The sequence below is a fragment of the Lissotriton helveticus genome, chromosome 3_1 (assembly GCF_964261635.1).
Source record: "Lissotriton helveticus chromosome 3_1, aLisHel1.1, whole genome shotgun sequence".
NCBI lineage: Eukaryota > Metazoa > Chordata > Amphibia > Caudata > Salamandridae > Lissotriton > Lissotriton helveticus.
In genome coordinates this window covers 363,003,352-363,027,330 of record NC_136061.1, presented here as the reverse complement: position 1 = coordinate 363,027,330, position 23,979 = coordinate 363,003,352, and the positions used below count along the sequence as shown (strand labels likewise).

At 48.0% G+C, this 23,979-nt stretch overlaps 1 protein-coding gene across 1 annotated transcript in view; it reads left to right on the top strand.

The window, feature by feature from the left end:
* Nucleotides 1-23,979, top strand: part of PIPOX (pipecolic acid and sarcosine oxidase) — a 344,193-nt gene that overhangs the window by 200,480 nt on the left and 119,734 nt on the right. The window contains exons 3-4 of the mRNA XM_078680079.1: nt 7,771-7,984; nt 16,331-16,513. Coding sequence (XP_078536205.1) covers nt 7,771-7,984; nt 16,331-16,513 — 397 coding nt within the window. The remainder of the gene's footprint in view (nt 1-7,770; nt 7,985-16,330; nt 16,514-23,979) is intronic.

Here is a 23,979-nt window from a genome sequence, read left to right as displayed (position 1 = left end):
CGGCGTACCAACGTAGCCTCACCCCTGGCTTTGGAATAGTGTGTGTAGTGGAAGCTCCTTGGGTGTGCGGTGTGCAGACGCAGCCTCACCTCTGGTGATGGAATGGTGTGTATAGTGGAAGCCCCCTAGTTCTGTGGCATGCCAACGCAGCCTCACCTCTGGCGTGGAATGTGTGTATAGTGGAAGGTCCCTAGTTCTGCGGCGTGCAGACGCAGCCTCACCTCTGATGTTGGAATGTATATATAGTGGAAGCTTCACGGTTCTGTAGCGTGCTCACTCAGCCTCACCTCTCGCTTTGGAATGGGAGGTATAGTGGAAGCTCCCTGGTTCTGCGACGTGACGATGCACCCTCAACCCTGGGGTTGGAATGGTGTGTAGAGTAGAAGCTCCATGGTTCTGGGATGTGCCAACGCAGCCTCACCCCTGGCGTTAGAATGGTGTGTTTAGTGGAAGCTCTCTGACTCTGCGGCGTGCAGACACAGCCTCACCTCTTGGGTTGGAATGGTGTGTACAGTGGAAGCTCTCTTGTTCTGCGGCGGGCCGACGCAGACTCACCTCTGGCAATGGAATGGTGTGTGTAGTGGAAGCTCCCTGGTTCTGCGGCGTGCAGGCACAGCCTCACCTCTGGTGATGGAATGGTGTGTATAGTGGAAGCTCCCAGGGTCCGCGGTGTGCCAACGCAGCCTCACCCCTTGCGTTGGAATGGTGTGTATAGCAATAGGTCCCCTGTTCGGCGGCATGCAGACACAGCTTTCCCTCTGGCGTTGGAATGGTGTGTATAGTAGGAGCTACCTGGTTCTGCTGGGTGCAGGCGCAGCCTCACCTCTGGCGATAGAATGGTGTGTATTATAGTAGACAGTGGTTCTCGGCATGCAGACGCAGCTTCAACTCTGGCGTTGGAATGGTGCGTATAGTGGAAGCTCCCTGGTTCTGTGGCGTGCCAACTCAGCCTCACCCCTTAAGTTGGAATGGTGTGTATAGTTGAAGAACCCTGATTCTGCGGCGTGCCTCACCTCTGGAGTTGGAATGGTGTGTATGGTGGAAGCTCCCTGGTTCTGCAGCGGGCCAACGCAGACTCACCTCTGGCGATTGAATGGTGTGTGTATAGTGGAAGCTCCATGGTTCTGCGGCATGCAGATGCAGCCTCACCTCTGAGATTGGAATGTGTTTACAGTGGAAGTTCCACAGTTCTGCAGCATGCCGGTGCAGCCTCCCCTCTGGCGTTGGAATGGTGTGTATAGTGGAAGCTCCCTGGTTCTGCGGTGGGCCAACACAGCCTCCCCGATGGCGTTGGAATGGTGTGTATAGTAGATGCTCCCTGGTTTATCGGCGTGCAGGCGCAGCCTCACCTCTGCCGTTGGAATGGTGTGTATAGTGGAAGCTCTCTGGTTCTGCGGCATAAAGGTGCAGCCTCACCTCTGGTGATGGAATGGTGTGTATAGTGGAAGCTCCTTGGTTCTGCTGCGTGCCCACTCAGCTTCACCCCTAGCGTTGGAATGATGTGTATAGTAGAAGCTTCCCTGCTCCGCGGCAGTCAGACGCAGCCTCACCTCTGGAGTTGGAACGGTGTGTACAGTAGGAGTGCCTATGAACCCTCACCCCTGGCTTTGGAATGGTGTGTATAGTAGAAGCTACATGGTTGTGCTGCGCGCAGGCGAGCCTCACCTGTGGCGATGGAATGGTGTGTATTATAGTAGAAGCTTCCTGGTTCTCAGCATGCAGACGCAGCTTCAACTCTGGGATTGGAATGGTGTGCATAGTGGAAGCTCCCCGATTCTGCGGCGTGCAGATGCAGCCTCACCTCTGGAGTTGGAATGGTGTGTATAGTGGAAGCTCCCTGGTGCTGCGGCGGGCCGACGCAGACTTACCTCTGGCGATGGAATGGTGTGTGGAGTGGAAGCTCCCTGGTTCTACGGCGTGCAGGCGCAGCCTCACCTCTTGTGATGGAATGGTGTGTATAGTGGAAGCTCTCAGGTTCTGCGGCATGCCAATGCAGCCTCACCCCTTGCGTTGGAATGGTGTGTATAGCAGAAGCTCCGCTGTTCAGCAGCTTGCAGACGCAGCTTTCCTTCTGGCGTTGGAATGATGTGTATAGTAGAAGCTACCTGATTCTGCTGTGTACAGGCACAGACTCACCTCTGGCGATGGAATGGTGTGTATAGTGGAAGCTCCCTGGTTATGCGAGTGCCCACGCGGCCTCACCCCTAGTGTTGGAATGGTGTGTATAGTAGAAGCTACCCTGTTCCGTGGCATGCAAACGCAGCCTCCCCTCTGGCGTTGGAATGGTGCGTATAGTAGAAACTCCCTGGTTCTGCAGTGTGCCTACAAAGCCTCACCTCGGCATTGGAATGGTGTGTATTATAGTAGAAGCTTCCTGGTTCTCAGCATGCAGAAGCAGTTTCAACTCTAGCGTTACAGTGGTGTGTATATTGGAAGCTCCCTGGTTCTGTGGCGTGCCGACACAGCCTCACCCCTAAAGTTGGAATGGTGTGTATAGTGGAAAGCACCCTGATTCTGCGGCATGCAGATGCAGCCTCACCTCTGGAGTTAGAATGGTGTGTATAGTGGAAGCTCCCTGGTTCTGCAGCATGCAGATGTAGCTTCACCTCTGACATTGGAATGTGTGTATAGTGGAAGTTCCACAGTTCTGCAGCGTGCTGGTGCAGCCTCCCCTCTGGCATTGGACTAGTGTGTATACTGGAAGCTCCCTGGTTCTGCGGCGGGCAGGCGCAGCCTCACCTCTGGCGTTGGAATGGTGTGTATTATAGTAGAAGCTTCCTGGTTCTCGGCATGCAGAAGCAGCTTCAACTCTAGCGTTACAATGGAGTGTATAGTGGAAGCTCCCTGGTTCTGCGAGTGCCCACGCGGCCTCACCCCTAGTGTTGGAATGATGTGCATAATAGAATCCCCCGGTATCGCAGCGTGCAGGTGCAGCCTCACCTCTGGCATTGGAATGGTGTGTATTATAGTAGAAGCTTCCTGGTTCTCAGAATGCAGAAGCAGCTTCAACTCTAGCGTTACAATGGTGTGTATAGTGGAAGCTCCCTGGTTCTGTGGCGTGCCGACGCAGCCTCACCCCTAAAGTTGGAATGGTGTGTATAGTGGAAGCATCCTGATTTTGCGGCATGCAGATGCAGCCTCACCTCTGGAGTTGGAATGGTGTGTATACTGGAAGCTCCCTGGTTCTGCGGCGGGCAGGCGCAGCCTCATCTCTGGCGTTGGAATGGTGTGTATTATAGTAGAAGCTTCCTGGTTCTCGGCATGCAGAAGCAGCTTCAACTCTAGCGTTACAATGGTGTGTATAGTGGAGGCTCCCTGGTTCTGCAGCATGCAGATGCAGCTTCACCTCTGACGTTGGAATGTGTGTATAGTGGAAGTTCCACAGTTCTGCAGCGTGCTGGTGCAGCCTCCCCTCTGGCGTTGGACTGGTGTGTAAAGTGGAAGCTGCCTGGTTCTGCGGCTGGCCGACACAGCCTCCCCTTTGGCGTTGGAATGGTGTGTATAGTAGAAGCGCCCTGGTTTATCGGCGTGCAGGTGCAGCCTCACCTCTGCCAATGGAATGGTGTGTATAGTGTAAGCTCACTGGTTCCACGGTGTGCATACAAAGCCTCACACCAGGCTTTGGTATGGTATGTAGAAGCTCCCTGGTTCTGTGGCGTGCCGATTCAGCCTCACCTCTGGCGATGGAATGGTGTGTATAGTGGAAGCTCCCTGGTTCTGCGAGTGCCCACGCAGCCTCACCCCCAGTGTTGGAATGGTGTGTATAGTAGAAGCTCCCCTGTTCCGTGGCGTGCAAACGCAGCCTCCCCTCTGGCGTTGGAACGGTGCGTATAGTAGAAACTCCCTGGTTCTGCAGTGTGCTTACACAAAACCTCACCCTGGTGTTGGAATGATGTGCATAATAGAAGCTCCCCGGTACCGCAGCGTGCAGGTGCATCCTCACCTCTGGCGTTGGAATAGTGTGTATTATAGTAGAAGCTTCCTGATTCTCAGCATGCAGACACAGCTTCAACTCTGGCGTTAGAATGGTGTGCATAGTGGAAGCTCCCTGGTTCTGTGGCGTGCCGACGCAGCCTCATCCCTGAAGTTGGAATGGTGTGTATAGTGGAAGCACCCTGATTCTGCGCCGTGCAGATGCAGCCTCACCTCTGGAGTTGGAATGGTGTGTATAGTGGAAGCTCCCTGGTTCTGCGGCGGGCCGACGCAGACTCACCTCTGGCGATGGAATGGTGTGTGTAGTAGAAGCTCCCTGGTTCTGCGGCATGCAGGCGCAGCCTCACCTCTGGTGATGGAATGGTGTGTATAGTGGAAGCTCCCAGGTTCCGCGGCATGCCACAGCAACCTCACCCCTTGCGTTGGAATGGTGTGTATAGGAGAAGCTCCCCTGTTCGGCGGCAAGCAGACACAGCCTCCCCTTTGGCGTTGGAATGGTGTGTATAGTGGAAGCTCCCTGGTTCTGCGGCGGGCCGACGCAGACTCACCTCTGGCGATGGAATGGTGTGTGTAGTAGAAGCTCCCTGGTTCTGCGGCATGCAGGCGCAGCCTCACCTCTGGTGATGGAATGGTGTGTATAGTGGAAGCTCCCAGGTTCCGCGGCATGCCACAGCAACCTCACCCCTTGCGTTGGAATGGTGTGTATAGGAGAAGCTCCCCTGTTCGGCGGCAAGCAGACACAGCCTCCCCTTTGGCGTTGGAATGGTGTGTATAGTAGAAGCTCCCTGGTTTATCGGCGTGCAGGTGCAGCCTCACCTCTGCCGATGGAACGGTGAGTATAGTGTAAGCTCCCTGGTTCCACGCTGTGCATACGAAGCCTCACACCTGGCTTCGGTATGGTGTGTAGAAGCTTCCTGGTTCTGTGGCGTGCCGATTCAGACTCACCTCTGGCGATGGAATGGTGTGTATAGTGGAAGCTCCCTGGTTCTGCGAGTGCCCACGCAGCCTCAACCCTAGTGTTGGAATGGTGTGTATAGTAGAAGCTCCCCTGTTCCGTGGCGTGCAAACGCAGCCCCCCTTCTGGCGTTGGAACGGTGCGTATAGTAGAAACTCCCTGGTTCTGCAGTGTGCCTACACAAAACCTCACCCTGGTGTTGGAATGATGTGCATAATAGAAGCTCCCTGGTCCCGCAGCGTACAGGTGCATCCTCAACTCTGGCGTTTGAATGGTATGTATTATAGTAGAAGCTTCCTGATTCTCAGCATGCAGACACAGCTTCAACTCTGGCGTTAGAATGGTGTGCATAGTGGAAGCTCCCTGGTTCTGTGGCGTGCCAACGCAGCCTCATCCCTGAAGTTGGAATGGTGTGTATAGTGGAAGCACCCTGATTCTGCGGCATGCAGATGCAGCCTCACCTCTGGAGTTGGAATGGTGTGTATAGTGGAAGCTCCCTGGTTCTGCGGCGGGCCGACGCAGACTCACCTCTGGCGATGGAATGGTGTGTGTAGTGGAAGCTCCCTGGTTCTGCGGCGTGCAGGCGCAGCCTCACCTCTGGTGATGGAATGGTGTGTATAGTGGAAGGTCCCAGGTTCCGCAGCCTGCCACAGCAGCCTCACCCCTTGCGTTGGAATGGTGTGTATAGGAGAAGCTCCCCTGTTCGACGGCATACAGACACAGCCTTCCCTCTGGCATTGGAATAGTGTGTATAGTGGAAGCTCCCTGGTTCTGCGAGTGCCCACGCAGCCTAACCCTTATTGTTGGAATGGTGTGTATAGTAGAAGCTCCCCTGTTCCATGGCGTGCAAACGCAGCCTCCCCTCTGGTGTTGGAACTGTGCGTAGAGTAGAAACTCCCTGGTTCTGTAGTGTGCCTATAAAGCCTCAGCAGTGGCGTTGGTATTATTTGCATAATAGAAGCTCCCAGGTACCGCAGCGTGCAGGTACAGCCTCACCTCTGGCGTTGGAATTGTGTGTATTATAGTAGAAGCTTCCTGGTTCTCGACATACAGACGCATCTTCAACTCTGGCATTGGAATGGTGTGTATAGTGGAAGCTCCCTAGTTCTGTGGCGTGCCGACTCAGCCTCACCCCTGAAGTTGGAATGGTATGTATAGTGGAAGCACCCTGATTCTGCGGCATGCCTCACCTCTGGAGTTGGAATGGTGTGTAGAGTGGAAGCTCCCTGGTTCTGCGGCGGGCCGACGCAGACTCACCTCTGGTGATGGAATGGTGTGTGTATAGTGGAAGCTCCCTGGTACTGGGACATGTTGTTGGAATGGTGTGTATATTGGATGCTCCCTGGTTCTGCGAGTGCCCACGCAGCCTCACTTCTAGTGTTGGAATGGTGAGTATAGTAGAAGCTCCCTGTTTTATCGGCGTACAGGCGCAGCGCCACCTCTGCCGATGGAATGGTGTGTATCGTGGAAGCTCCCTGGTTCCGTGGTGTGCCTACGAAGCCGCACACCTGGCTTTGGAATAGTATGTATAGTAGAAGCTCCCTGGTTCTGTGGCGTGCCGATACAGCCTCACCTCTGGCATGGAATGTGTGTATGGTGGGAGCTCCCTGGTTCTGCGGCATGCAGACGCAGCCTCACCTCTGACGTTGGAATGTGTGTATAGTCGAAGCTCCACAGTTCTGCGGCGTGCGCACACAGCCTCACCTCTGCCTTTACAATGGTATGTATAGAGGAAGCTCCCTGGTTCTGTGGCATGCCCACACAGCCTCACCCCTAGCATTGGAATGGTGTGTATAGTGGAAGCTCCCTGACTCTGCGACGTGCCGATGCAGCCTCCCCTCTGGCTTTGGAATGGTGTGTATAGTGGAAGCACCCAGCTTCTGCGGTGGCCTGACGCAGCCTCCCATTTGGCGTTGAAAGGGTGTGTATAGTATAAGCTCCCTGGTTCTGCGGCGTACAGGCGCAGCCTCACCTCTGGTGATGGAATGGTGTGTAGGAAGCTCCCTTGCTCCGCGGCATGCCCACGCAGCCTCCCCTTTGGCTTTGGAATGGTGTGTGTAGAGGAGGCTCCTTTACTCTGCGGCATGCAGACGCAGCCTCACCTCTGCCGTTGGAATGGTGTGTATAGTGGAAGCTCCCTGGTACTGGGACATGTTGTTGGAATGGTGTGTATAGTGGAAGCTCCCTGGTTCTGCGAGCGCCCACGCAGCCTCACTCCTAGTGTTGGATTGGTGTATATAGTAGAAACTTCCCTGTTCCGTGGCGTGCAAGCGCAGCCCCCCTCTGGCTTTGGAACAGTGCGTATAGTAGAAGCTCCCTGGCTCTGCGGCGTGCAAGCGCAGCCTCACCTTTGGCGTTGGAATGGTGCGTATAGTAGAAGCTCTCCGGTTCTGCGTTGTGCTGGTACGCACTGGACTGGACTGGTAGCGATATAGGAGGAGTCCCCTGGTTCTACGGTGTGAAGGAACATTACATTTGGTTCTTATGTTAGCAATAGTTTGCTAGTGATATGGAAGCTCCCTCAGTGCACCGAGCTCTGGTGCAGTGGGTGGTTTGTTTGTGAAAGACGCTCCCTGCCTAAGAGGTGTGTGGGCAAACTGCCTTAACCCTGTGGATGTGCTTGGCTTTTTAGTGACCGAGAGGAACCCTGCCCTTCCATTGTACCGACGCATGGTATCGGGTACTGCAAATTATATGACAAGATAAGGCGGAAGCAGTCCCCCAATATATTGTCACCTAGAACCAAAAAAATCCCAGGCCTTGGTTTATTGCATGTACACAAATAAGCAGCAGAACAGCGTGGCATCTGTACGTCTATTACTTGAGTAGCCTCTGAACCTTTACCGCTGTAGACATCTGTTGTCTCCTATTGTGCCTCGCAGACAGACCGGCCTGCTGGTGATCGGTGACGAGCAGAACGCCGAGTTTCAAAGCACCTGGGAGACCCTGGGCCGGAACCAGGTCCCTCATCAGCGTTACACCACCGAAGAGTTCCAGAGGAGGTTTCCTGGAGTCCTCCTTCAGCCCGGGGAAGCAGTCTTCAATGATGAGAGCGGCGGGGTGCTCTACGCAGACAAGGCGCTCAAAGCTGTCCAGGTTAAGTGCCAGAATATTTCTCCAAATTTGCAAAAGTCTCATTGGGTCGAAGTCGACCACACGCACGTTTAAGTTGTTAAAAAAAGTCATTTTAATGTGGAGGTGGGGTGAGGTTTACAACACATATGTTATATATGTTATGTTATACCTTCTTGTATAGCGCTCGAATCACCGTGGGGCATCTCGGCGCTGCATACGTAGTCTGACCGATTACTGAAAAAAATGAATGAAGAATGAATGAAGATAGTATCAGGGGCGGCTCTAGGCTCATGGCGGCCCTGGGCAGGGAGCGTAGGTAGGGGGCCCCGGAAGAGGGGTCCGGGCGGGGCAGAGCGCGGAGACCAGTGAAGGGGGGGTCAGGGTTTTTGGAAGTGGAACAGAGCCGGTGGCCGCCAAATCCCTGCCAGGGGCCACCACGCAAATATATATCCATCCTCAGAGGAATATTATATTAAGGATATATATTGGCGTGGCGGCCCCTGGGGTTTGGCGGCCCTGTGCAGGTGCACAGCTTGCACTTGCCTAAGGCCGCCCCTGATAGTATTTATAAAGTGTAAGCGGAACCCTAATGGCTTCATCGCTCTAATAAATTGAAAGATCAGAGTTAGTGAAAAGAAGCCAACAATTCTAAATACGTTTTCAAAGCGTCTCTTTGGTTATTACGATGTGTGAAGAGTAAGTGCAGATTATTAGAGCAAAGTGACCTGCGACAGATGTTCCCGGGAAGCAGATCTTGGAAAAACGTGGAACCTTTCCTGTGATAGGCCTGTCGCAGTAACAAAGTTGCTTAGAAACTGCAGGCCAATGTAAGTTACACAGGCTTCCGAATCACCTTGACTGCCTGATGTCGAATCCTCTGAAGTTCTTGTGTACAAATCTGGCGGAAAGTTCCTCTTCCAGGTGTCATGCGTTTGCACAATCAAGCCGAGAGTTAATACATGAATAAACCACGTAGCAGTCGTTTCAGTTCGTTTATGGAGAACTAAATTAATAGTTTATGAGCGTTTTTCATCATTCCAGACCACTGACATTTTCCACCGTCTCGGAGCAAGCAGAGTCAGTGGGACCGATAAGGCAGGCTTCAGCCTGACTGGGAAAGGTATTGACTGCCCTTCCTGTACTGATGATTAAGTAGGATCCACCAGGGAGCATGACATCCAAGGAGTCTCCTTTAAGGGTAGCCCCTCTGACACCATCCCTGCCTAGGACTATCGTGGACAGCATGGTTGTCAAAGGCTGGAAGGAAATAGCAGTCCAGGTTCTGGCAATACCATTTTGGTTTATCTAGGACATCTACTGTTTGTTTTCCAAAACCAAACCCCAACTTTGAGAGTTTGTTTGGAAAACAAACAAAAACTTCTAACCCCATCCACCATCCTTTGATGACATGGTTGGTCAGACAGCATTCAGCAGCATTGCCAAAAGTTCTCCCACTGTGTACAAGAAAGCACTTTAAGTGGAAATACCCATCCCATTCAGTGTCTATAAGTGGCATGCTGGGTGTGGCTGCAACACTGCCTCCACAGCCAAAGGACTCTATGTAAAGCTCTATATCTCCAAAAAGGCGGCCCCTTTGAACTTGCCAATAGCAAGAAGGGTAATGAAAGCCATCGTTTGCTGACAGTTCCACCATCATGTCGGAGAGCATGATTTACTCGATGTGCTTTAAATGGTTTTCATTGGACTGGGTCTTCTTTGCTGGCCATCAGGGCAAGAGATGGAGGCAATAGATGGAGGTCGGCTGGAGGTCTTGCCAGCCTCTTTTAACACAGTGAACCAGACTGTGTTAATAGAATGAGTAGAAGTGGTGCTATGAAAAGAGGAATAGTAAAATTATCCCAGGCACATTAGGCAGCTCCTTATATACCAACAGGAGCTAGACTATCTGTAGCCATAAATGTGCTGCTGGTGTCAGAATTGTGTCTAGTTGTAAGGTAATCCCTGTATAGCTGATAGTAGCAGGTGGGTGATGGTCTTTCCCACTGGGGCATGTGATAGATAAGTACCCTCTGAGGGCTCCCCAGTAGAATCAGTTCACACCAGATCACTTCATGTGACCTACTTAATACCCTCCAGCACATCTGACCAGAAGCTAGTCGAAAGTGGGCAAACCCAGAGTATTTGCCTGACAGCCTGTCTCCTGGCACCCCGTCCATCAGCAATCTGCATACACCCGAACAATGATGCAAAGTTTGGCCAGAGTGTAAAGCCACCTATATCGAATTAGGTAAAAAAACGTCATGCTTTCTCATGTCTGGTGAAATTGGTAGAAATTGTTTCCTCCCATTGTTTTTCGTCTGGTTCTGTGTTCCATTGGTGCAGTCTGGTACATTGAGGTCGTAGTAAATAGGATAAGTGGTGGAAGTGAGTGTCTGCTGTAGTTTCTTTAAGGGAGTGAGCTACCTCACATTTTCCTGACAGTCTTCCGGCTTTAGTACTCAATGCCTCAGCTGTAACCAGTAGGGTCACAGATCACACCATCTCTGGTAGAGCAGGAGCCCCCCAAATGTGATCAAAAGGATTGAGCATGCCTTTACTAAACAAGCACATGTTCGGAAACTCCCCCATCTGTCAATGCCTTAAGGCCTGCATTTTCTTGGCCCAAGTTGAATTCCAGGTTTCCAAATAACGAGTGTATGGGGAAAAGTAGGTATCCCAGAACTGCAGGGTTGCACCTTTATTGGAGAGGAATAGAGGTTACACCATCTTCATGTCTTGGGGATACAGTGAACCTTCTCTAGTGGGCTCCTCACCAAGTTACGGTATACAAAACACAACCATGTATTAGTCTTTTTCCATGACCATTCAACCACACACCAGATCTGATCCAGTTTGTTACTGTGCAAGAGGCAGGGTACAGTCAGTCTCCCCTGCTTAGGTTTGCAAGTGCACTGGTTCCTTGGTCTCTTTTCCTCCCAAATGAAAGTAGGGTAAAGGTCTTGCAAGCCCTTCAACTTTTGTAGACTCCATCTGGAGTTGTAGAGCCTGGAACACATATTATTTTCGGTCAAATCTAAATTTTTAGAGCTTCAATGAGTCTCACCGATAACAGTACATGGTTATGCCAGCTTGAGACTCCCACCGTAAATGCTTTTTGCCAGGGCTGTTGAGATCTTCTAAACAAAAGTACTCCAATTCAGGGTCAGACCTATTCCCAGGTAGCTAATGGCTCCTATAGTCTAATGAAAAAGGGTATGAGATCATAGCCCTTGCAAAAAACTGGTATAGACAAGACAATATCAGTCTATATCATTTAGTTCTATGAATCAGAAACTGCCGAATAGCACTCCATGTGCCTTACCAGAGCTCACCCGGGAACCATCGCCACCACCACTAGAATGTCATCAAATGCTGTGAGCTTAGACAAGGGTTCATGGGTCAGCGCAAAAAGCGAGGGCGAAAGGGGCAAGGCCTACCATATGATCGCTCCATCGGACAACGGTCCATTCATCCCCCTCCTTGCTCAATGTCTTTACTGCATGGCCAAAAGCAATCTTGTGACTCATACTCCAAGGCTAAACACTGTGATTGTATCTGCCAGGAGGTCCCACCCTACCTAGTCAAATGCATTTTCAGTGTCTAATGTGAGTAAGACTGCATCCCTTCCCCTGCACTTGACCACGAGACACGGCACTCTGCACTAATTATGCCAGTCTGACCCGCACAAATGAGGGCATTTATTACACCATGCTATCTTTTTGCTCTGACTTAAGTAAAAATCAGCACTTAACAAGGGGCCCTGTACTCTCTGAGTATGGGGTGGAAAACTATCCATTGGTCAGCCACTCGTTCTCCTGCAGTGAACCAGCCTATCCAGTTGGGCTCTGCGCCGGCAATGTCTTTCCAGGTTCCATTCACCCCTGTAGGTCCCGGTTGCCCCCCACCTTGCAGCATAGGCTGTGGGTTCTTTGTTCACAGGTCCTGTCGCAATTTCTCATTACGTGCCCGCCGAGGTGTTGTGGGTCTCCTACACCTGACAGGTCTCCACACTTTCTTGTATCCCTAGCAGTAACACAGCAGATAATACCAGAGTCTTGATACTATGCCATATTCTCAAGTAGGCAGCTGGCCAGCACAGCAACAAATTATGCGCCCACTGCCATGGCATGTTACCATGCATCCAGACCAGCAGCACTTTGCACACTGTGGTGTGCAGGCATATATTTGTAGTGAGAAAAGCAAAATGTTGACTTTCAGCTAAGGAATAAGTACTTCCAGTCTCCTACAGGATGGTCATTGGATTACTCGTACCAATACGTGCTGAGGAACACAAACACAATCCACCCAGTCTGATACTCAGCCCACACAACACTGAAACACTTCCTACACAGGCAACATTCAAATCCCACACCCTTCTAACCAGACACACCAGCAGTACAAAGCTTAAGGCTTCTATCGCTCACTTTCCTTAGCAGCTCAACTGCACGGTTGAGTAAAGCAACAGAGGATTGGATGAGAGCACCGCTTAGATTGTCACATACAGCACCAAAACAAATCCCATATAAGCCTCACTGCTATCCAACATTCTTTAAGGCATCCACCGCCCACGGTGTATTGTGCTGGCCATCGCTAATGCACTTCGAAGCCTCATTGGGGGTACTACAGTACGAGGTGCGCCTGATGTCCTGGGGCCAGCTGGCAGCTCCTAAATGGCAGATAGAGCCCAATGCTGGAAACCACATACAAGATGGACACCGCTGTTGAGATATCTATGTCCACCCGATTATAAGTGGACTGATTCTGTGTCTGCACGTACACAAGACATACCATCGTCTTTCTCTACTGACTAACCAGAAAGAACACAATCTGATCTTCACCACCAAGAATCTATCAACTACATATGTATGTGCATAGAAATATACACTCTCACGAGACCAAAACATTTTTCCAGTTAAATCACACCCACTGAACTCCTAGAACAGAAAATTAAAAAATAAAAATAACGGTTGGAAATATACACTTCTCCATAAACTTTTCTCTCCATAAACCGCACTTGGGCCTCCTTATGAGAAGCCCGAGGTGGTAACCAGGCAACTGCAAGTGGCCTGGTGTTTCCCAGTCTGGGATTACCTGTTCTTCAAATAATAGGCCTAGTAAGCTTAGGTCTGGAAACACCAGGCTGCTATCAATGGATACAGGTTCAGGCCTGACGAAACTTTGAACAGGGGCTGTTGGTAGAGTCCCAGACTGGCCTCTACAGTGCCACAGAGGGCTCAGACAGCGCTTCCCTCCACCATCGCAACCAGCACCTCCACTTATTTTACAAACTATCTCACCCTCTCTGGTGGTTCTCAGTGCTCCAACCTCTGGGACACCCTCAGGCTGCAGGCCAAGAAATGTAAAGAACAAGACAGCAGGCTTTTCCATCTATGGACCCAGGCTCAGGAAAAAGACTCCTGAATCCATCAGGACCTTCCGAATACTGCTCCCATTGGGGAAACAGTTGAAGACTCGCTTCTTTAAAGAACACTACATCACAATGCATTAACCTTTCGAAATCCAGCATCCTCCCCATTTACTCGTTGACTTTATGCTTGTCTTTGACCATGCACAGTGCTCTGCTGATGTTTGGCTACGTTTGGGCTATAGAAATACCATATACATCCATAGCCTTGCCGTGCCCCCAACCTTTAGCGCATGCCCCTGCCATTTACCTGCCGCTCAAAGCAAGTGGTAAAAGCCAGCAGAAAACGACTCTGCTCTCGGCCAGAAGGGGAAATGAAATGCGGAAAAGCACCTGGTATACTCGGCTCCACACATTATTCCTCATTCTGAGTATAATAACTTGTAATGTCAATCGCTACTACAAAGCAAACATTTTTAATGTGTCAGTTTTCCAATAATTTCACACATACAATACCTGTCTCTTTGATTAACACATCTCGAGCTGTGCACTCCGTATTCCTGTAAATACGTTACATACTGTAACTTCCGCTGTTTGGCAGTCAGTGCAGTTTTGCAACAGCAAAAATAAATGTCCTTATTTTGTAACTGTGACCCTTAACCTGGTGCAAATTTACACCAGTTACTGCCTAATGTAATCCATCCCATGTAATGTCACAAGATGCTAATATTTCGGAAAGGTAAACTTGTGACTTTTTCCAAATAAGGTCAAGGGATTCTGGCAGAATTTGTCATTTCTGATGATTCCGAGGTTTAGCCTCGCTAAGCCTAAACTTGTAAAATTGGTGGCTTAGTGGATTAATGCGTCCAGTGTAGTGGCCTGTGTTTGACCTCATGGTCACAGGTTCAAATCCCTGGGTATCAACTCAGCCTTTCATCCTTCTGAGGTTAGTAAAATGAGGACCATTGAGTTGGCAAACAAACATCGGTTATTCAATGGCAAGATACCCTTAGGTTAATGTGCGCTTTACAAATACACTTGTTATATTTGCCACAGCAGGGTTATTCGAGTTAGTTAATATTACAGATGACATCCATCGCTCCTTAGATAAAGGTGAATCCTCTCTACTAATCCTCCTTAACCTCTCGGCTGCCTTTGATACTGTCCATCATCCCACCGTTCTTAACACCCTCGAAGTTCGCTTCGGTCTCGAGGGCACCGTACTCAAATGGTTCTCCTCATTCCTTCAAAATAGATCCCAACAAATTAAGCTCAGCCACTGCCTCTCCAAGCCCCAACCTGTCTCCCTTGGTGTTCCGCAAGCCTCCATCCTCTCCACTACCTTATTTAACCTATTCATGGAACCTCTCACCCTCATCCTTAAACAAGCTAAAACATGCTACCACCTCTATGCGGAATGCACCCAGCTATACTACAGGAGTAAATCTCACAATGACATTCTTCACCTCAACGAGACCCTGATTAAAATCCAAGCCTGGTTCCATCTTAATCATCTCACACTAAATCCCCAAAAAACTGAAATCATCCTTTTCACTCCTAAAAACAACTCCCTCCCCATTCACCACTGGATCAAGGATATTACAGCTCTCAACTGCCCCCTCTCCCCCTCGAATACTGTCAAATCCCTAGGCATCAGCATTGACCATAATATGAATCTCATACCACACATCAAAAATGCCGCCAAGGGTGCCCTCTTCACACTCCACCACCTCAAAAAACTCAAACCTTTCATACCAGCAGACGACTTTAAAATCGTTGTCCAATCGCTTGTCCTTTCCCGTATTGACTATGGTAACGCCACGCTCGCTGGCACCTCTAAAGCCCACCTAGCACCGCTCAAATCTGTCCTCAACCTTGCCGCCAGACTCATCTCTGATTGTAAAACATTCGACCACATCTCTCCAGTCCTAAAAAACCTCAATTGGCTCCCAATAGAAGGTAGATCCACCTACAAGATTGCATGTATCACGCACAAAGCCCTTCACCTAAGCACCCCCTCCTACCTGGCTGAGAAACTTTAAAAAGCTGGATGCTCCAGGTCCCTGAGAAGCACCAACTCCCTTGTCCTAATCCCTCCCAGACTCAAACTAAAAAAAAAAACAATCTCGTGCTTTTTCTGGGAACACCCCCACGATCTGGAACTCTCTCCCTAAAGATCTTCGATGCAACCCCTCCAACCCTCTCTTCAAAAAAAGACTGAAAATACTCCTTCACAACAAATATTGGGGAACCTAACCGCACTGATGTATGACTCTCTACACTCCTTGCTCCCTGATTCTCGCCTCCTCCTCAAACCCTTTCCCGCCTCTCATTCTGCCTCTCCCCTTTTCTTCTCTCCCTTCTCAATCTCCCTCTGAACTTCGACACCCCCACCCCTATTGATCTCCATCGCCCCTAAACACCCAGCACATTTTATTACCCCACTTTATGTAACCCATGTTTTAATGCACATTGTTTTACTTTATTGTAATTGCTTACCTATCCTGTAAAGCGCTCTGATACCCCCGGGTCCAGTAGCGCTATATAAAACCTTGGAAATAAATAAATAAATAAATAAACTCTATGCCATGGAATGAGCTTGCCCTATACTTGCATATCATCAACAACAAATTCAGTCCAGAAAACGTGTAAAGATTTGGTCATCTGCTTCTTTTCAGCCATTCAGAATAGACCGTTCACTTTATTGTTTTAGCGCTGGGACGGCCTATTGGGGCAGCTGTTTGCGCTTTATAAATAAATTCATTCATTTATTCTTTCATCCATCCATTTAAAGATGAAAGTCAACCAAGCCAGGATTTTCTTTGCATTCTGGTACTTGCAGTTTTAATTGCCCTTTCATGACTAAAGTTCTACAAGTGCTAGAAAGCAAATAGAAAATCTAGCTGAGCTTGTACCCGACCATGGACAACGTGAGCTTTCTGTTCTGGTGAGCCGGCAGGCCAGACTCACTAACCGGATCTACTTGCTTCTCTCATTGGCAGGATCGCTTCCGGCAGCTGGGAGGAATCATTCGTGATGGGGAAAGGGTGACTGGCATCACACCGGGTACAGAAGTGACTGTGAACACTGCCTCGCAGGTGTACCGAGCCAAGAGCCTAGTGATTACAGCTGGAGCCTGGGCCGGCAAGGTCCTAAGCCCTCTGGGCCTGCAGCTGCCTCTACAGGTAAGGATGGGTGCAACTTGCAGGGTTCTGCCTATTGGAGGGTCCAGGGCCCAGGAAAAAGAGCCATTTCACTTGAACCAAAAGCCCCATGTCATGGGCACCAAGAAAAGTCAGTCCTGGCGGTTTAGACAACTCCACTTTGCCTTCAGGGATGTTTAGGTCTACTTTCCTAAGTTTGGACTCAAAGGTCATTGATGAAAACCTCTGTTGTTTAAAAACAGCCTTGGACTGGCTAAAGGTGTCATCAGTACATAAGACCAGCTATGTTGGGCTAAGAATTGGAGAGGACAGGGTCCAGTTTAACCTCTGCGCTATGGGTGCTCTTGACCAAATTGCTAGAGTGCCAGAGCTTTGATGTTGGTCTATGCCAGGTCTTGTGGCTCAGTGGACTAATGTATCCACTCCGGCCACCTGTTTCAGCACTGAGGTTGATAGAGTGAGTACGGTTGAGTTGGGTGACAATAATAATCAGTTATCTGACAGTAGCACCAAGACAGCTACCTCCTCACCAATTAAATGTGCGATCTTCAAATATGCCTGGTATTTTTCTCAGTTGTGAGATGTGGAGCCAATCCTGGCTTTTTAGCATGTGTCACTTTGTGATCTGGTGCTCATGCACATGCATTTATAGTGAGAAAAGTAAAACTACAAGATCCAGGATGCATTGTTGTATGAAATAAGAAGTTATGGCTAGGTAACATCTTCCACCAGGTATAGGCCAACTAGTTTGTACTTTTCTTGCAGTGGAGTGTCATGTAGGCCTGCTGCAGTATCAAACATTTTTGGGACACTATTATTCGTTTTCTCATTGCATGATAACGAAACACAAATGAAAAGAATTTGAATATGGTTTTCCTACAGACCACCCAGTGATGGGACGAACACCAAAAAAGGAGCGGGATTTCTGGGTTAACCTTATGGCTGACTTCAAAGAATGTAAAAATTGCATGGGCAGAGCAACTTACATGTTAGTGTTCACAGGAACAGATTCAACCACCGAAAAAATGAGTTTGTGTACCACTGTACACGTTGCTTGTGATGATGCTGAAATGTTACAAGTTCTGGACACCACATCTTGAGCATTGCCCAGTTCTAGAGGCTCCATCTACAGAACTGTGTCTGTCATGAAGCCCCGTTTAGAGTTTTACATGTTTTTCTGTAGGCACTACTTACAGTAATCTGCACAGTTCTAGAAGCCTCCACCAGTGCTTAGTTAAAAAACACCAAATTAGGTGCAGGTCCTCAGGGTTTCTCCCCACAAGACATTTTGAAAAAATAGTCAAATTAAGCACAGTTGTCACTTAAATTTGGGAGTCTCTGAAAGAGCTCCCTTCAATCAACCTATCAGTAATCTTATAAAGCGCAACTACTCAACTGTGAGGGTCTTAAGGTGCTGGGTGGGCGGGGGTGGGGGGGATCTGCAGTTCATTGGAAGGGCAGTGTCTTGAGCTCCTTCCTGATTTGCAGCAGCGATGGTGATTGTTTGAGGTGCAGAGGTCGGGAGTTCCAGGTCTTCACTCAGAGGCAGGAGAAGGATCTTCCCCCACCCGTGGTCTTGCGTATCCCAGTCGGGCAGAGCGGAGATGTCTGGTGGGAGTGTAGAAGGAGAGACTGTGGTTGAGGTATGCAGGTCCGGCGTTGTTGTCGGTGTGCATGAGAAGCTTGAAGGCGATTCTTTTGTTAATAGGTAGCCAGTGAAGGTCTCTCAGGTGGCTGGTGATGTGGTTGCGGCGTGGGATGTTCAGGATGAGGGTGTTCTGGTGTCCAACCCTAGAACTATTCCTGTCCTTTCATGGTCTACTTTGTGGATAGAGCAAGGACTGTGGTGTATTAAAAGCTGCTTCGTGCAGCAGGTAACCACTCTACCCACTCTTGGTACTACCACCACGCAGGCTGCCAGAGCACTAACCTGCATCGAGAGCGCGCTCTAGATTGGGATGGAGAACATTACCAGGTCAGTTTATTAGACAGCATGATCTGTGTGGTACCCAACTACTTTGTAAAAACGTTTGCCTAACGTCATTTCTTTCCTAATACATTTGGTAAAAATGGTTGCTTGCTCATATCTCAGTTCTAGGTGTGTAATGTTCCTATAGTTTGTTTATGACATTACACAGTTTTAAGTACGAGTGTCGGTTGTTTCTTCACATCCCCTGATTAGAGCGCTGCTCATTTGCATTCTCTGTATGATTTGGCATGAAACATTAAAGCCAACTATCTTACTCTTTCACGCTTCCAAGTGATTATCAATACAACAAATCTCCTTGGAAAGGTTTTATACTACTTTAATCTGTCCTTAAACTAAGGTCAAATGAATGTCTCTGGACCTGTGACTTCCAGAGAGGATGGGCAGGTTGGACACCTGTTGTCAAGCCTCTGCAGAAAATCCAACCACCTACTACACACAAATGACTGTGCCTGCCAGGAAACCCAGTTTGCATTGTTCATTTTTTAGCAAACATGGACAGCCTGGACGGATACGCAAAGTATGATACCACTCTAAGTTCAAACTAAGTTTTATTCGATTTTCATAAAAGAAACCATAAAAACATACAAATACAAAACGTTTGCTCAGTCATGTTTGTGTACAATTAGACGATTGAGCTCTAAAAACTGTCAATAAAATCTCATTACTATATAGCCATTTTTGTCCGAAGATGAATCATAATACCACTCATATTGCTGTATTGATTTGTATATTCAAGACATATCCTGTCTTTTCTCTGAAGGAAACCATCTTTTCTCTCTGCCTATACAGAGACTAGTCCTACCCTACTCCTTGCTAATACATCGCTTCCATTTAGATTCCTATCGAAAGTGGCACTACCAATGAAACTCCCTCACATGGGTATAAACTGAGATACATGGCTCAATATGGGTTATCATAATGTTTCAGCAGTTGATAGTCTTACTGTTAACATGAGAGGTGGAAGGGTGTGTGGCATGACTCCGTGGTCGCGAGAGAGTTCTGCCAGATGCAAGACTGACAATGAGTTTGTGCACCTCTGACCACTGCTACTCTGAGTACTACCACAGGGAATAATCTGTTTTCCTAGACGTAACCCTGCATAAGCCTCACTTTCTCTGTTTCTTCCAGATCAAAATGTTTGCTATCATCAGCCCAGAACTTTAAAAAGCCCACAGTGTCCTGACTCACCTACTCTGCTTAAAACAAACACTCCAATGTATTTACTCACTCACTTTCCTGCCAACGCATTCCCAAATGTATTAACTCACTCACTTGGTTGCTCTATCACTTCATTAATCTTTTAAGCAACTCATGTGTTCATCCATCAACCCAGCCACTGTCAAACCCACACAGTCCTTCAGTCCATCCACTCAGCAACTCACTCATCCACCAACTCACTTATATATTGACTGACACATTCACTGTCTTATCCAGTCACACATTTGTTCATTAACTCACTTATTTTTTTACCCATTTGCTCATAAAGCCATCATATTATTTACATAGCACTCGTGCACTTCACAAACCCGAAAATATCTAACTCATTCCTCCAGCCACTCATTCTCTCGCTTACACAATGACTCATGTATCCATCCACCCAGTAATCCTGTCACCACACACTCACTCAATCCACTCACCAATCAAGTCATACACTTACCTTCTCACTCATTATCTCAGTCACTTAATCACTCATCCAGCCACCCAGGCATTGACTCGCTGCACATCCAGCCATTTATTCCTTGCTGACCTAAGTACCCGCCTATAGAGACGCTATCAGATATGTGTTTTAATAACTTTTATTCATGAATTGTGTTGCTATTTAACATTTGCAAAGATATACTAAGACTGAGTTTAAAAACAAAATCATTCCAAATCCTCTCACCATGCCTATCCTTTCCCAACACAATCAATACATACATTCCAATGCAGATAGAGTTGGGGCTCGGCCAGGTGCCTGTTTTTTGCTCAGCTGAATATCCACTTAGTCCCTCGAGCCCAAATGAGCCTAGCTTGCATGTTGACTGCCACCCACACTCTTACCTTTAGCATGAAAATTTTTAAAGCAAAACATTATGGGCCTTATTCTGAGTTTGGCAGTCCGTGAACTACTGTACCGGTGGTCTGACTGCAGTGAGCTCGGTGGTTCGACCACCATATTACAAGATGGGCAGATTGTGTTTCCAACTACCACGGCTGAACCACCGACACAGCCAGCACACCGCCGACCACCTGGATTGCAGTCGTGGAAAGGCAGCTGCCTTATGGCGGTACTGAGGAGATCCACCGTCGTTCGTATGACGTGTTGGCTTTCTGACGAGCCGACCGCAGTGGTCCAACGGTCAGCTTCAAGTTGGCGGTAATGAAGGATTTGGGATGCATAATCGCCCCTCTCCTGTTCTTCCAAGCAGAGTTTGACGTGGATCCCTTTCTCTAGGTCCCCCTTCACAGCAGCATCTTCATCCCGAAGAATACAACCCGATCTAGAGGTAACTACTTTTTGTACCACATACCCATTGCTGGACTGGCCACATATGTCCCAGACTCCGGCAATGGGTAGGTGGTATTTTTCCACATGTATCATGCAATTGACACGTGCTTTCGAAATGCACACACATGCATCGATAGATATGGAAAGCCATTGCCCACCGCCGCAAAACCGCTGCAGCCACACTGCTGCCCCCGTGGGCAACTTGTAATACGGTGGTCTAAAGACTGCCAGCGCTCTGGGCTCCTGGCAGCCGCAGACACGGTTTTCGGGCTGTTGGACTGCCAAACTTGTAATCAGGCCTTAACATTTGTTTTAAAATAGTGGTCACAAAGTGAAACCCATCTTGTAGCTGAACTACACAACGTGAAACAAAAAAGCTTGTGATCAATCCTTACTGTTCTTCTCGCAAATTGTGTGCTCCTTAGCAAATATTCTATTTCACCGGACCTCCTTTTTCTTCGTTATCATATTTGAGAGCACCTTCAAATACATGGGTTCAGGATGTGCGCTGTACAAAACCTACTTGTGTATTCGATTTATCTAACTATAATGTTGCTCCATGTGTAATAAGAATCTAGGCCACTTATACGGATCACATGACTACCAACTTGCCTCTTAGTTCACTAATAGCATTGTCATCAATACAGGGGAAACAGGATTGTTTCTAAGTTCATATTTAAAATCTATCATTTTCAATACCTCTCAGTGTGGTGTTATAATCTGATTTACCAAAGTGAAATGCTGCCCTATATTAAACAAATACACCTTTTTTATTTTTGAAGAGACATCGTATTTTCATACGATGTTTGTTTCCACGCTTTACATGCTAAACTTGTTCATTCCTTGGCTAGTCGAGCACAGGCTGTTAGAACCCAACCAAACCCTTATCTGAGCTATCACTGTTGATTTGTTGGCTCACTCACCTCTAGGTACTGCCCTCCTTCTGGAAACTGTGGAGGAGTCGAGCCTTTTCCGTGGGTGTAATTACTTCGGCCTCTATTCACTTGCACTATTTTGGTATTACATTTATGGTCATTATTCTAAGTTAGTATGCAGTCCATTTCGTGTTGGCTTTTTTCACATAGCAGAATTATTTGCTCCTGCACCCCAGGAGGAAGTCCTTTGCTCTGGCCTTGTCTTAGTTTCTCACTGATGCCCTGCCCCTTCGCTTGCTTTGATTGAACATTTTGGGGTCTTTGGGGCGAGTCTCTATTTTGCTGCAAAAATACAAACCTTACCTTCTGCCTTTCGCTCTCTTTTACTTTACCCTGTTACGGTGGGCTTTTTTTCAGCGGTTGATGTATCTTGGTTGCAGCTTTGTCGTCGCCAATGTCTGAACTTTAGGGAGGCCCTTTGTGTAAATGGCCCTCTCAAACACGAGTAGACCCCTTAGCTCCTCCACCGTGACCGAGCAAAATAAATAGCAGCAAACACTCAAAGTAGTACAAAAAAGCAGATATTTTCAGCTTAATTGAGTCTGCAGGTCCAGAGAATGCAAGAGTCCTTTTGGGTCTGAGTGAATTGTGCCCTTCTGCTGACAGTGGCTTCCAGTTAGGAGTGCAACTGATCCGACCTATTTCACTTCTACATTGTCTACTGCTGATTGTGTCATATACTGGATGCCATAAAATGCACTGTAAATCAGATGCTGCTTAATAGCCTTTTGTATAAAGTGTCACTGTGTATCATTCAGCATTGCTCAATAAACCTGCAGTTCTGAACATTGCAGTGCAACTGCTGAATCGCACAACAAGCCATCAATTGCAGTGTGAACAAGGATAAGTGAAATGATGAGGGTGTTTTGGACATGCAGGTGGTCACTGTTTGGTGGCACAGTGAGCAAAAAATGATGGACTGAAACGTGGCCCAAAGTAATTAATAGAGGCTAAGGTTAATTGTAGCATTCCTTCCATGGCTCATATTATTCTCACTGAATTGTCCCAAGTGCGATAGATATTCTCATATACGGGACACTGTGCATATGTTATGTTATGTTAATACATTTGTAAAGTGCAAGTATCCCCTGAGGTGTCTTGGCGCTAACTCAGCATAATGGAGACAGGACTGCAGTGGAAGCTAGTTGGTACAAAGCCAGGTTTTCAGGCATTTTCTGAATGCTAATAAAGAGGGGGCGACTCTGATGTTAGAGGGTTGATGATTCCAGAGTTTAGAAGCTCCTGAAGCGAAGCAGCTTCCACCCAATTTCACTCTTTTAAATCTGGGGCAGATAACCTTCCTTTGTTCCTCTAGAGTGAAGGTTTCTTTTGGATTCATACCAGGCTAGGGTTTGTTTAATTATTATGAAGGGCTTTGTAAGTAAGGCAGAGTGCCTTAACTTTGATTCGGTTACCAGCCGTTAGCCAGTGGAGTCCCCTGATGGCTTGGGGAACAGAGTGAAATTTAGGAAGATCTAAAAGTAGTCTGGCCGCCGCATTCTGTAATGTCTGCAATTTGTACAGATGTTGGTTTTGAAGATTTAAGTACAGACCTTTACAGTAATCTATCTTTGTTAGTAATAGCAAGGTGATTACTGTTTTCTTCGAGTTGGGGGAATAACTCTAAGGGTATTAAAACAAGGGGATGTGACTGACTTATTTGTTTGCTAATATTAAGCTCATTGATTAAAACTCCCAGATTCTTTGCTTTTGTGACAGGGGATGGGAATATTCCCATTTCTTAAGGCCAGCTGGTAGGGATCCAAAATTATGGATTATTTCCAAAGAGGACGACTGTGGTCGTATCTGAGTTCCTTTTAAGGCAATGTTTGCCCATTTAGATACTGATTGCTCCCATACAGTTATGTAGTTGGGAACTTGTGTAGTTAACGTTGTCAGAGGATGACATCATGATTTGTGTGTCTTCTGCATAGGAAGTAGGAGAAAACCCAAAGGACCTCATGAGAGAGGCTAATTGAGTGACATATAAATTGAAGAGTAATAGGCTGAGTGAGGACCCCTGTGAGACCCCCACAAGGAAGGGAGAACAATTTGGAAGTGAAACTATCCAACA